Genomic DNA, 12,300 nt, shown 5'->3' with positions numbered 1-12,300 from the left:
TTAGCTGGATTTCTACTGAAAAGCTGACTAAATTTACCGCTCTTCTGCAGCAGCTTCCTGTTGACGGGAAGTCCTGACGAGTCGATTACCGAGTGCAGTAGAGTTCCGCGGCTCATGGATGAAAATGTATGATTATGACTCCATGGAAAAGCAATCAGAGTTCATATGTGTCTTACCTGCCAGTTTATAACAGTTATTATCGAGAGCGGACAGGGAAAAGAACGGAATTGAGCATTTCTAACCGCACTCGGTAATCGTCGCGTCGGGACTTCCCCGACCCGGAAGCTGATGGAGGAGAGTTGAAATCTGTTTTTAGCTTCCCAATAGCTTCCCTAGCTAAGGTAGCGGAGGTTAGATGCCCCGGACTATGTGCTGAGACCCTATTTGTACTGTTGCTGAAGTTTGGTGCTGTTCTGAGCATTATTTGTGGCTTATTGGTGGCGGTTTATATTTGGATCCATTTACTGCAGTGTATTGTTGTCGTGTGGTCGTTTCTGAGGTTGATAAAACTCCGTAAATTAGCGGTCTGCTAACTTGATCTCTTGAGAGGAAGTCTAACACAGTTTCACTGTGATTTAGACCATGGATTAAACTTACACCGGAATATCCCTTTAGGTTCAATTTCATTTAGGCACAAAAACCAGTTGTCCACGTGAAGGAAAAGATCCAAATAAAACTTCCTGCTCTGGTCTTGGTAAGAACACCCGGTCGTTTGGTCGCCTCTAACACAACTGGAGATATCCTGACAAAAAAAAAAAAAAAAAACAGCAAAAATATCTGGTTTTGTTGCCACTGACAAGATTAGACATTGTCCCGAGGCCTCTCTAAATATATCCAGTGTTGCCATGTTTAGAAATGTTGTAACGCTGTGGTGCCTTGTCAGAAGTATCCGGCAGTTTCACACTTTACAAATGTTGAAATGTTGCTTTGAACTGCGGTCGGAGGCTTGGCAGCCCTCTAACAGCTCTACACGTGTCTCCTCAAACTCAGGTCATAAACACGTAATGTCAACTGGCTCATCACTGATCCTGTGTTTGACGTAGAATAACCGGCTTTGTCACCACAAACACTGCTGGAGATGTGCTGAGGTCTGCCTGTAAACATCCAGCGGTTTCACACTTACAAATGTTGGTCACTGGCTCTGAAGCCTCCACCACCATCCCCATCACATTAGCTCGTTTCGTGTCTGCCTCTCACACTGATAGAAGTCCATCAGCAGAAGACGATAACTCCCATCATCCCTTTTGGCAGAAATAACACTCTGTATGTTTAAGATAAGAAGTTCATGCTAAACCCTGTTTAAAGACAAGCTGCCCCGAGAACTCTTTGCTTGAATTCATCTAAAATTGACAAAAAATCTGAAACAATCTGATCAGAGAATAAGTGAACAATATTTCTCTCAGCTCTAAGAGAGAAATATTTTTAGTTCAATATTCCGCCCTACTAATGATTTATCTAGTTAACTTTCAGAAGTATTTCACTCTGAAAGTAAATCATCCAACAAAACTGTGGATGTTTTAGAATTTAAAGGTCAGATTGAATTATTTTGCAGGAGAATGAAACCACTGTGACTTCTGTGGCGTTCAGACGCCCGCCACTGACCATATGATGGAACAAGCGACCGGGTTTGTCTTTCATATACCAACTGCAGAAGGTGCGGAAACCCTGAGGAGGGAAGAGGAAGCCTTGGCCTCCGCACGTTCAGCCTGGCTTCCCTTTGAACTTTCCTCCGACTGGAACAGCGGCACTCTGTTTCCTCTGTGGTCAACCGGCAGCTACTGGAACCTCGTGCCACGCAGGGGCCAGCACTTTAGTTTATATTTAAACAAGCAATGATTCCTCCCCACCACTTCCATGAGATGGAAGGGGGGAAAAAAATAAGACCCGGTCTGTAATTCACAGGAAGAGATGTTGGGAAAAGTGAAAGCGCCGAGGCAGAGAGGTTGTTAAAACACAGAAGAGAAGGAGTCTGTTGAATGGAGCGTGAGGGATGTTGAGTGGTGGGTTTAAGAAGCAAACGAAACATACATCATTGTCTCTCCGTGAGGTCCAGATCCGGGATTAAACCCCACTGCTACCCAGGCATGAAAATCACTCCATCAGCTTTGTTAGTTTTAATGGATTAAAGATTGTTTTACACACGCAGATGTGAATCGTGCGAGATGGGAGAGGAGAAAAAGAAGGGAACGAAATCCTCGTAAAAGCAGACGGTAATGATGGCAGAGTCATGCAGGAGGCTTACCGTTGGCATGATGAAATTGAGGTCTGTTTTTACACCAACCTCAATTGCAGTGTGTGGCGTCGCACGACAGAAAAAAAAAGCACTTCATTCACGCACAACAGCCCTCGCTGCTTACTCAAAGCTCTCTTGTGCAAGGAAGTGGTTTGCGACTCCAATGTACGAGAGGAGATATTGTTTTCCACAGCTCTCCCATGATGCTATTTCAGAATTGTCATCTCAACATAGTTAGCTGAACCTGTCATTTCAGTTACCAGAAATAAGAGCGTGCGGTCGAGCTGCGCAAGAACAAAGAGAGCTGAAACGAGGTAATCACAGCTTGGACAGGAGGTTATTTGTTGAGGGGCAGGGGGTTCAGAGGGACGGGCGGCGATAAGACGCTCGTTTGAGGCTTTGACACTTCTGTGATTCTGCTGAAGGTCATCTAGAAGAATAAAGACACACTCAGCCTTCCACCATTTAAAATATAAGTGCTCTTTTCACAACACAACTGTACATTGTAATCTTACTAACAGTCCTCTGCCTCTGCTTGTACAGTATGGTTAAGTTCACATTTACACACATTTTGAAACACTGGTTTGAGCATTTTACCTCCACTGAGTCTCTAATTTCTTCTTCCAGCCCGCCTCGGCCTGCAGGCTCAGGTCTTTTTTCCATAAAGTGCTGACATAAACTGCAACTAAATAACAGGAAACTGCTTTTTCTGAGGCCGCGAAAGAAAATTTTGTTACCAGTAGAGATTTGAGTTTAATGCATTGGTGCTATTCCCAACAGCTAGTTGTTGCTAATAAGGTTGTCACAGTACCAGAATTTTAAACTTTGATACGATACTAGAATAGAGATAAAATAAATATGATAGAGGCTGAAATCTCTTCATGCACGCTGTTGTTCTGCTGTTCACTGTATCCTGCCAGACTTCTTATTAAACATTGAAATCAACAATTTACAACACAATGTAGTTAATATTAACACTCTGACATTGGCTGTGTGTATGTAGGAGACTGTTAGAGCTACATTCTCTTCACTGTTAACCTCTCTCGTCAGTATCAGCTTTTAGGAATCGAGCAGTGCTGCAAGAAGCAACATTTTGATTTACGGACAATTTGAATTCACTTCAGGGTGTTTAACATTGGTTCCAGGACGGTGGTGAACAACATCTCTAGATCTATAAGCTTATTTCCAATCATGGATTCAGAAATATTATACAGAAAGTCAATCATAAATTGGGGCTGCTTCTAAAGTCTCGTTTGTTTGTTCCCTTCGTTCACGATAATTCTTGTCAAGTCTTTAAACCTGACGCATGGACTCTGCTCTGAATTCACGCCAGCTAGAAGTTGTTTGTCCATTTAAGTATTTTGTTGGTGAAACTGATTTAATAAAAGCTCTCATCTGCTGCTTACAGCTTCATTCACACCATCTTGATGTGTCTCTGAAGGATTGCCTGGCTTCTCCGTCTGAAGCTGAGCTTGCAGAGCGCTGCTAATTGGGGGAGTGTTGCACCGTCGACATTCACAAGCTGTTAATGGCTTCCAGTCTACGCCGTTTCCCACTGCCAGCTCAACTAATAACAATCACAGCTTCCCTCTGCTGTCTGGAAACTCAGGACTGCTCACTTTACTTTTACTTCTTCTTCTGTGACCAGTCATTTCTCCACAAATATTCCTTCCACACTGGTGTCCGTTTATCTCAGTAAGTGCCAAATAAACCAAAGATATGTTCAGTGGTTGTGAAGGCAGCCTCATTAGAATGAGTCAGATCTGTGGCATGAGCACAGCTGCACATCAGCTGTATTTTCGTTGCCTGTGGTGCAGCCATGTCAAACCGCTGGCATCTTATTTGAAAGTCAACACCAGGGACTTGGATTCTGAGTATATTGCTTGGATCTACGCAGTCAATAAAACTTTTGGGTGTTTCCTATGTTACACCTATTATTCACCATAAAAATGCCAATACACTTGTTGGCATGTCTCACTGATTAATAGCTTGCCCTTTACCGCGTACATCTTAAATTCCTCTGTTTGCTCTAGTTGATGGCTGTACTCTTGTGGGAAAAAAAACATTTTGAAATAATATGTTATACTTTTGACCCGGTGGTTTTACAGTGCCATGAATCCTAAAGTTTTTAGCAGAAGTTGTAAATAAGTCACAAACAGCAAATCCTCGCCGTGTCAGTGCCCCTGACGAAAGGAAAACTATCCTTCCAAACCTCATTTCTCACATGATTCCTTTAAAATTCACCTCTATAAGTCATCAAAGGGAAGATACAGATTCCTGGAATCACTTTTGCTTCTCAAACATTTCTGCTTCCCCAAAAGCTTAAAGACCCAGCTGCCAGCAGCCGATGTTTTCAATGCTCCTCGAGCTGCATATTTTTTGTAAGTGTCACAACGTTGCCTTCTACCTGTCAGTCACATAAGATTAGAGAGACCAGCGAGCTGACATGTTGGACAAACGCAGCGTCACAGGACTGAAAGGTTTAACAGATTAGCCTCTTCTCTCGTGGGAAAACCGACACCCCAGGTATCAATCTTGTCTGTGACTGCACGCTGGAGCCTGGAGGGCTGCGAGCTTGAAACAAATAATGCTGCTGCCTGCGGGAGCTAACGGAACAAATGTTGTTATGCAAAGTGGGCAGGGGAGGCGACAGGGAGGTGATCACGTTTGACAACTTAAAAAATGAGACATTTCACTCGTATTTGCCTCTCGACTTCAGCGCATGGAACTGTTTCAGATGTGGTGAATGTCATTTTGTGCTGACGACTCTGATGATAACGCTGCTTTTTGTAGTGGAGTCCCTTCCTCATTTGCAGGATGACAGATTTAAGCAGAGGCAGGTACACACATTATTCCGGCAGTGTTGGCTGCAGTTGGCGGTAGTTCAGCCCATACGGACTTGGCCCGGGAACTAGAGGGTGACGAGATCAAGTCCAGCATGAATCACAGAGGTGTGGACCGTTAGCTTCAGAGGAGCAAGTTCACCTCCCGGGCTACGGGACCAGCGTCTACATCCGTAATGAATATCAACAACAGAATTTCCCCAGTGCGGGATTCAACAAGTAGAAATAGAAACTTTTTTAACTTGCCCTCCCCAAATGCTCCAAATGTGGTACTTCTATTGGCACCACTGTTGCAAAGAGAGCGTGAGCGACATGGCTGCCGTCCAAAGCAAAAAACAACTGAGAGAATCCCAGTTTGACCTCGAAACCCCGATCTCAGCGCGATGACAAGACAAAGAAAAACACCCTCCATTAATAGGTTAGCAGGTTTCATGTCTCATGTCCCCATTGAGTGAATGCCCGTCACTTTATCTTCTTTTAACCTTGTTTTCTATCACTCTCCCTCTTCTCCTTCGCCTCCTCCATCAGCGAGGATCTTTCCATTTTGCCGTGTAGAGTTTGCACACTTACTCCAGTCTTTCCACTGTTACTTGGGGATAGTGACCGAGGAAACCGATGCCTCTTCTTGTTGTGGTTGCGCATTGGCAGAAGCGCTTCCTTTGTGCTTTTACTCAGCATTCATTTTTCCATTTTTCCAGGAGAAATCCAGAAGCACAAACAAGGTTTATAGGAAACCAATCAATGTGCTGATGGTGTCGTTTTCTTTCATCTTTTGTCAGTATTTACTCTAAAATGATAAATCAAAGCAAGTCTTGGGTGGAAAAAATGTTTTTCTTTGTGAGTGCAGAAATAGATTACATATTTTTGGGGGGGAAATGTCAGAAATAACAGTGATTTGGCAAATGGTTTGTTAAGTGCTACAAAAAAATCCAATTATAAAAGGTCCCTATGAATTGTATGGTGCTTTCTGTCCGAGGAAAGTGCCACGGCAAGCAACATATGTTTTGTTTAAATCCCGTTTACAGCAAATAAAAAAGCTTTTAAGGGGAGCTGGGGGAAGGCGGTGCCACCAATCATTGAAGAAACCTTCTTAATGGAAAAAAAACTGAAGCATATCTTGAGACTACAGGGAGCACAGCTGGAAGAAAAGTGGGAAAACATTAGACGTGACTCAACATGGTGACATCGGAGCAAAGCTGTAAATAACTATAACGTTTATAACCGATCAGAATCAGGTGATTGTTCAGCTTGGAAATCCTGACTAAATTATCCAGTTGTCTTTAATCTCCAGGAGCTTCAGTCTCAACTCTTCCACACATTACTTAACACATAGAGTTTAAATTGGGCCCCAGCTGGCCTCGACAGTCATTTCTATTTAACTCTGCTCGAGTCCAAACCACTGTAGCATTTAATGAGCCTGAACCCAATTTAAACCCAATTTTTAACCGTATGACATAAAATGTACCGTTGCAGAGTCAAACCCCCCCTCAGTTCATCCACTAATGTTGTCAAAATAAAACTGTCACTGCTGACAAAGTTGTTCCCTCGGAGTAACTTTCCTGTTTTGGTATTCGTAACCTAGAGCGAACTTACAAGCTCTTAAATGTCACAGAAAGCGGCTGCTCTGTAAGGATCCCGAGGCAGTCGGTGCAATGAGGTGGTTTTTGGTTTGGAAGCTAAAGTATGTGTATGACAGGCATTATAGCACAGAGAAAAAGAAGTTTTTTTTTTTCATTGCACAGGTCCATTAAAAGTTTAGAAAGCAGGACTCTAACATCTATTACATTTTTTGTTGTATTTCATGAATAAATGACCTTTCTTTCCCGTCTCTCTCCATCTCGTCATGCTGGTTTCCCCACAGAGTGTATCAGAGCCAGAAGTCCCTGCGGTTCTCCCTCCATCCCTGCAGGGTATTGAGGAGTTGTCAGAGGCTGTGGCGGGACTGAGCACCATGGAGGAGGTCATGCAGTACCTAGAGCCGGAGCGATGGCAGGTGGATATGGAAGAGTTGTATAAACCCACATGGCACGTGCTGGGGAAATCCTTCATCCTCAACAAGAAACCCAGAGGTAGGACATTTTCAACCTGTACGTTACAGTTCGATTGCATAGAAGTCTCTCGTTTCAAGAGGAAGTGATTGTGATCATTCTGTCTTCTCTGTTTTTATTTGAGGAGGAACTGATCTCAATCTCTTGAGGGAGGAGGTTCGGCTGTACAGCTGCACTCCACGCAACTTTTCGGTCTCCTTGCGTGAGGAGCTGAAAAGGACGGATGCCATTTTCTGGCCCAGCTGCCTCCTGGTGAAGCGCTGTGGTGGAAACTGTGCCTGCTGCTCCCACCGCTGTTACGACTGTCAGTGTGTTCCCACCAGGGTCACCAAGAAATACCACGAGGTAAATATCTACTTGATCATGAAATACAATGAACATGTAACCTGACATTCACCTTCAGTTTTTGAAATTCGGTGAAGGTGAGGTTCGCCCTCAAGCAAGCTAGGACCGCCACTGTGTGTGAAGGATACATCATCCCTAAAAACACAATAATTAAGCAGTCCCTCCAGAAAAACGCGCTTATGCGATCGCATAATTCACTGCATAATCAGCCAAAGTTTGCATATTTATGTGGGGGCGGCATTTTTTCAAATACGCCGCACTTTCGTCACATAAATTGCCGATTCCTGCGCAAAATATGCGGGGCTTGCATGATTATCTCAGCAGAATTGTTGAAAAAGTCAGTTCAGCAGAAAGTCTTCACACAAGAGCAGCCATTTTCCCCTGTTGCCATGGGAACGTTATGAAGTGACGTAATTACACGACTTGAATATCATCAAAAAGCTGCAAACCCCGCGATGAAGCCATGATGAAGCCCACAAATCATTCTCATTTGCCAACAAAAAAATCATACTAGTTTCAAAAACCTTACAGTTGTAAATATATTAGTAGTATGGAAATGTACAATACAGTAAGAGAAGCACTTTGTGCATTGGAAGCACTTATTTTAACAGAAGATGTCTGTTTTGTCTAGCTACCTCTGTAAAACAGGAAACACACATTTTATTTTTTTATATTTTCTTTATTCATTTTTACAGAAGTTGTAGCATATTCCTTTTGTAAAGCTACAGAACTTGTAGCATATTCCTTTTGTAAAGCTGCAGAACTTGTTTGACTCATCAATGATTTGTAAGTTTGAGCCATGTGTTTATTAAGGTCTGAAATAAAACAAGAACTTAAATATTCCCAGCACTTTCTGTGATGTAATATGCTGCTTATCATAGGAAGTTATAAGAAATGACTCTTTACATTAAGGTAGCAGCATAGTGAGAACAGGGTGTTTCATTGCATAAAAATCCTGCATATTCCATTGCATTTTTTAAGAAAACGTGCTGCATAATCAAGGATTTTTGCCCGCAACAATCACAAAAAACTCTGTGTTTTTCTGGAAGGACTGATTAAGATAAAGTATTTGATGTCGAACACTAACTCGTCCTCCTTCCCGACAGGTCCTACTGTTGAAACATCGAAGCGGTGTTCGAGGCCTGCAGAAGTCCATGACTGATGTGTCCTTGGAGCACCATGAGGAGTGTGCCTGTGTTTGTAAAGATGACTGGGACTGACCTCTGACACATGTAATCGCTGCCACTGGAGTGACACAGGATGTTAGAAATGAACCTCTGCCGCTGTTGCAGCATTCTGTTTCTCATCCACTCCCACTGGAAGCTAACAAGATTCTCCATTTATCCTGTTGTCCTTTCGCTAATTGGATTAAGCAGAACAGACTGGAATCTAATAAATCTCCTGAATGGATTTGACTGCTGTGGAATACCAATAGTGTGCTCTGAGTGCATTTTAGAGAGACGAAAAAGACACTGGAGCAGATGTGGACGGTTACCTTTGTGCTCTGAGGACTGTTTTCTTCTGCTCCTCACAGATAAGAACATTGAGGCATTTTTTTTGCCTCTTCGTCTTAAGGTCTTTTTTTAAAGTTCAGCCAGCGTGGGCTGATACTGTCATGGAAAATGGGAGCTTCTTTGTTCAAGTAGTTTTCTTTGTCTATAAGTGAGCTGGCTCCAGCTGCCTGACTCTCCCTACCCCTCCATTATCACCATCAATACAGAGAAAGGTGCTTTTTTCATCAGGAGTTTTTTTTTTCTTACTTGTTTCAGCGCAGATTAAATCTGTAGTAAAACACAGTCATATCATCGCTAACATGCCTTGCTGAGAAGTCTGTATCATGTGTAAATATGTCATTTACAGTTGTTTTCTGTACTATCATGCCTTTTCTACCAAAGATTCTCAAGGAGAGGATAAAAGTTGCACATGTAGAATCAGTCGTCTCTTCATTTCAAATCTGCTTTGCTTCGTGAATGCCTAGCATCAAGCTGTTCTTGCAACATTTGAAAGTGTTCATATTAAATATTTATTTGTTAAATGAAAGGGAAATTTAGGTCCAAAATTGTCTTCTTTGCTATATGAGTCACTGTACATTAGCATTAGCCGCCAGTTTGCATTGTTAGTAATCTTACATTGCTGTTGTGTCATGGATGTTTTTTCATTTTCTGTATGCCAAAGTTATTTATCTCTACTTTTGAATTAATTGTTTGTGTATTTCATTGTACTGAACATCAAAAATAAATTCTTCCATTTCTACGTGCTTGGGACTGTTGAACAGCGAACAAACGCAACAGAGATTTAAAGCAGCAAAACTGTGTTCGTGTCTCTAAACTCTTGAAGGAGCATCGTTTAGAAATCATTTGATGTGTTCTGAAGATGAACAAAATGAGGAGCTGGAAGGGCATAACAACATCATACGATTAATATTTTGGTATATTGACTTATTTAAATTTTTGTAAGTTCTGAGACCATATAATTCTTTATCTGTGTAAGGCTTACCTAATGTTTTTTTGGTGACGTTTAACATGGTGTCATCTGCATACATGAAAACATGAACAATGGGCCTCATTCACCAATATCTTCTTAAGAATCTTCTTAGATTCTTTCTTAAGTTGTTCTTATGAGGTTCCTTAAGAAAACCCTGCGTCAGATTCACCAACTCGTTCGTAAGCCTCAGAATTGTTCACAGCTGTGTTTTTACATTGATGAAAGCCGCAGGAGCAATATATATGCCATTGTTTTGCGGGCCTTGGATGGAGAAATGCCACATATAAATAGGGTGGGGGGGTTACTAATTGATGGCATGTTTCCAATTTACTTGATTTATCTTAAATCATTGGCACATTTAATTTATTTTAGAATTTAAATTCTTTGTAAATTACCAAAAATATGAAATAAATAAATAAATAAATAAATATGACAGAATGATCACTGTAATATTGCATTTTATTGAACTACACAGGAGAAGAAAACACAACCATACCAACATTTCGGCACTGAAATGCGCGTAAGAGTACTCCTGAGTGTTCGTAGGATTTGTTCTGCCTAAGAAATAATCCTAGATAAGAAAAAATTCATGAATGCCACAATCTTCGTAAAATCTTCGTAAGTGGGACTTAAGAACAAATTTGTTCGTAACAACGGTTCATGAATGAGGCCCATTGCTTCCAGCTTGATAACTTATTTAATTGTCCTGTTTGTCCTGATGAGACATTTCAATAGTTCAATATTATACTAAATCTTACCGGAGGAGGAAATTATTTGTCCAATTGTCCCACTTGCCTTTGATTTGAATAATTCGTACACTAATAAATGTAAACCTTTAGCTCATTAATCGTAATTGGTAATTGTAACAATTAAATCTACTACAAAGAGTAATTTAACTGTCTATGAAACAGCTTCAGTTTGATACTGATGCATGAATGTGACAAAGAAGATCATCAGCGAGAAGACTGGGTGTTTAGACATGGTTCAGAGATCCAGGTCAGATAAGTAATTGAATTGAAAAAGTGCAGAGGATGAATTTTGGGGAGGATGAAACAATAGATACATTAACTCATGTCAATGCATCCTGTAAACAGAATCAACACAATTGGACCCATTAGCTCAGTTGGTAGAGTGGCTTTGTCCTCGCTGCAGTGGCCCTGTGTTCGAGTCCCGGCCTGGGGCCCTTTGCTGCGTGTCATCTCCGCTCTGTCATTCTGTTTCCTGTCATCTCTGAAGCTGTCCTATCAATAAAGCCATAAAAAGCCCCCAAAAAAGCATCAACGCAAAATGAAAGTTCCATGTTGCTTCTTTAAAGAGTCTGGAAAGTGATTTTTAGTCTCCAAAGCATTGATGGAGAAGTTGAAACTTGGCCTGAGAACTGTCTGTTGGTCTTGTTCATGAATGAGAGAGCTTGTAAATTACAGTGAATCTCAGTACACTGTGTGACAGAGTACAGAGGCATGGGAACATCACTTATAACATTTTTGGATTTGGTACTTGTGAGTAAATCGAATGTTTTCTCATAATTTACACCAGCAATACCTTAAAACCTAAATATTAAGCCCTGCCCCCTTCAGCCTAAACTGTTTATTTTTCTGTATTTCACAAGCTCCTTATCAGACACTGAGCAGTGTTGTTCATTCTCCCTCTTGGCCATCAGGTCACCCAGGAGGAGGTTCTCATTTGTCCATCTCACGCTGCTGTCCTGGCCAATTATTCTGATCTAATGTGCACCCTGGCAGGCATCTGCGGTGACGCCAGATGCTATTGCATAAACCCGCCGGCTCCCAGTGTGGTTTTTATAATATTAAACAGACTGCCTTCCTTAGTCGGTGCAGCGTTTCTGTGCAGAGGAAACCTCCCTGCACTGGCACAAGATGTGACACAGCATGGGCAGTTGGTATGGCTCTTAGTATGTGTGTGTGTATGTGGACGTATGCATCTACAGTCCAGCACTTGACGCTTCCACCCTTCACCCACATGCCCCCTGCTAACTGCCTCCTTCGCTGCAAAACCAACGGAGCCTCATTGAGGCTAGACCGCAGCATCATGGTGCAATTTAAGTGTCTCTACTTAAAGCAAGAAGCAACATTTGTATTCATTTTGTCTCAAAGGAAAAACAAACTCTTAAACCTGCCAACCAGCTAAAAACAAAAAACCAAAAAATGAGAACCTGAGTAATTAGCATGAATGGCAGAAGCCACTGTGGGATGAACAGACGACAAAGAGATCTGTGTGGAAAGACACTCACTGTGAAGTACATCTCACAGGGTAGCACAGACAATACATCAGCAGTTGCTAAGCAGCACAGATGTTACCACATTTTAAATAGTCGCACAGAATCTCA

The 12,300-nt window shown here is 41.9% G+C and overlaps 1 protein-coding gene across 2 annotated transcripts in view; it reads left to right on the top strand.

Annotated features, from left to right (window-relative positions):
* Window positions 1-9,722, top strand: part of pdgfc (platelet derived growth factor c) — a 50,226-nt gene extending 40,504 nt beyond the window's left edge. The window contains exons 4-6 of one of the 2 annotated variants that reach the window (XM_030395512.1): window positions 6,938-7,145; window positions 7,252-7,469; window positions 8,576-9,722. In XM_030395512.1, the coding sequence (XP_030251372.1) occupies window positions 6,938-7,145; window positions 7,252-7,469; window positions 8,576-8,689 (540 nt within the window). In that variant the 3' untranslated portion in view covers window positions 8,690-9,722. Of the gene's footprint in view, window positions 1-6,937; window positions 7,146-7,248; window positions 7,470-8,575 lie in introns of both variants that reach the window. The other variant, XM_030395511.1, reaches the window with a different exon arrangement.
* Window positions 9,723-12,300: the final 2,578 nt, after the last annotated feature.

The sequence above is a fragment of the Sparus aurata genome, chromosome 18 (genome assembly GCF_900880675.1).
Source record: "Sparus aurata chromosome 18, fSpaAur1.1, whole genome shotgun sequence".
NCBI lineage: Eukaryota > Metazoa > Chordata > Actinopteri > Spariformes > Sparidae > Sparus > Sparus aurata.
This window is presented reverse-complemented; position numbering and strand designations above follow the sequence as displayed.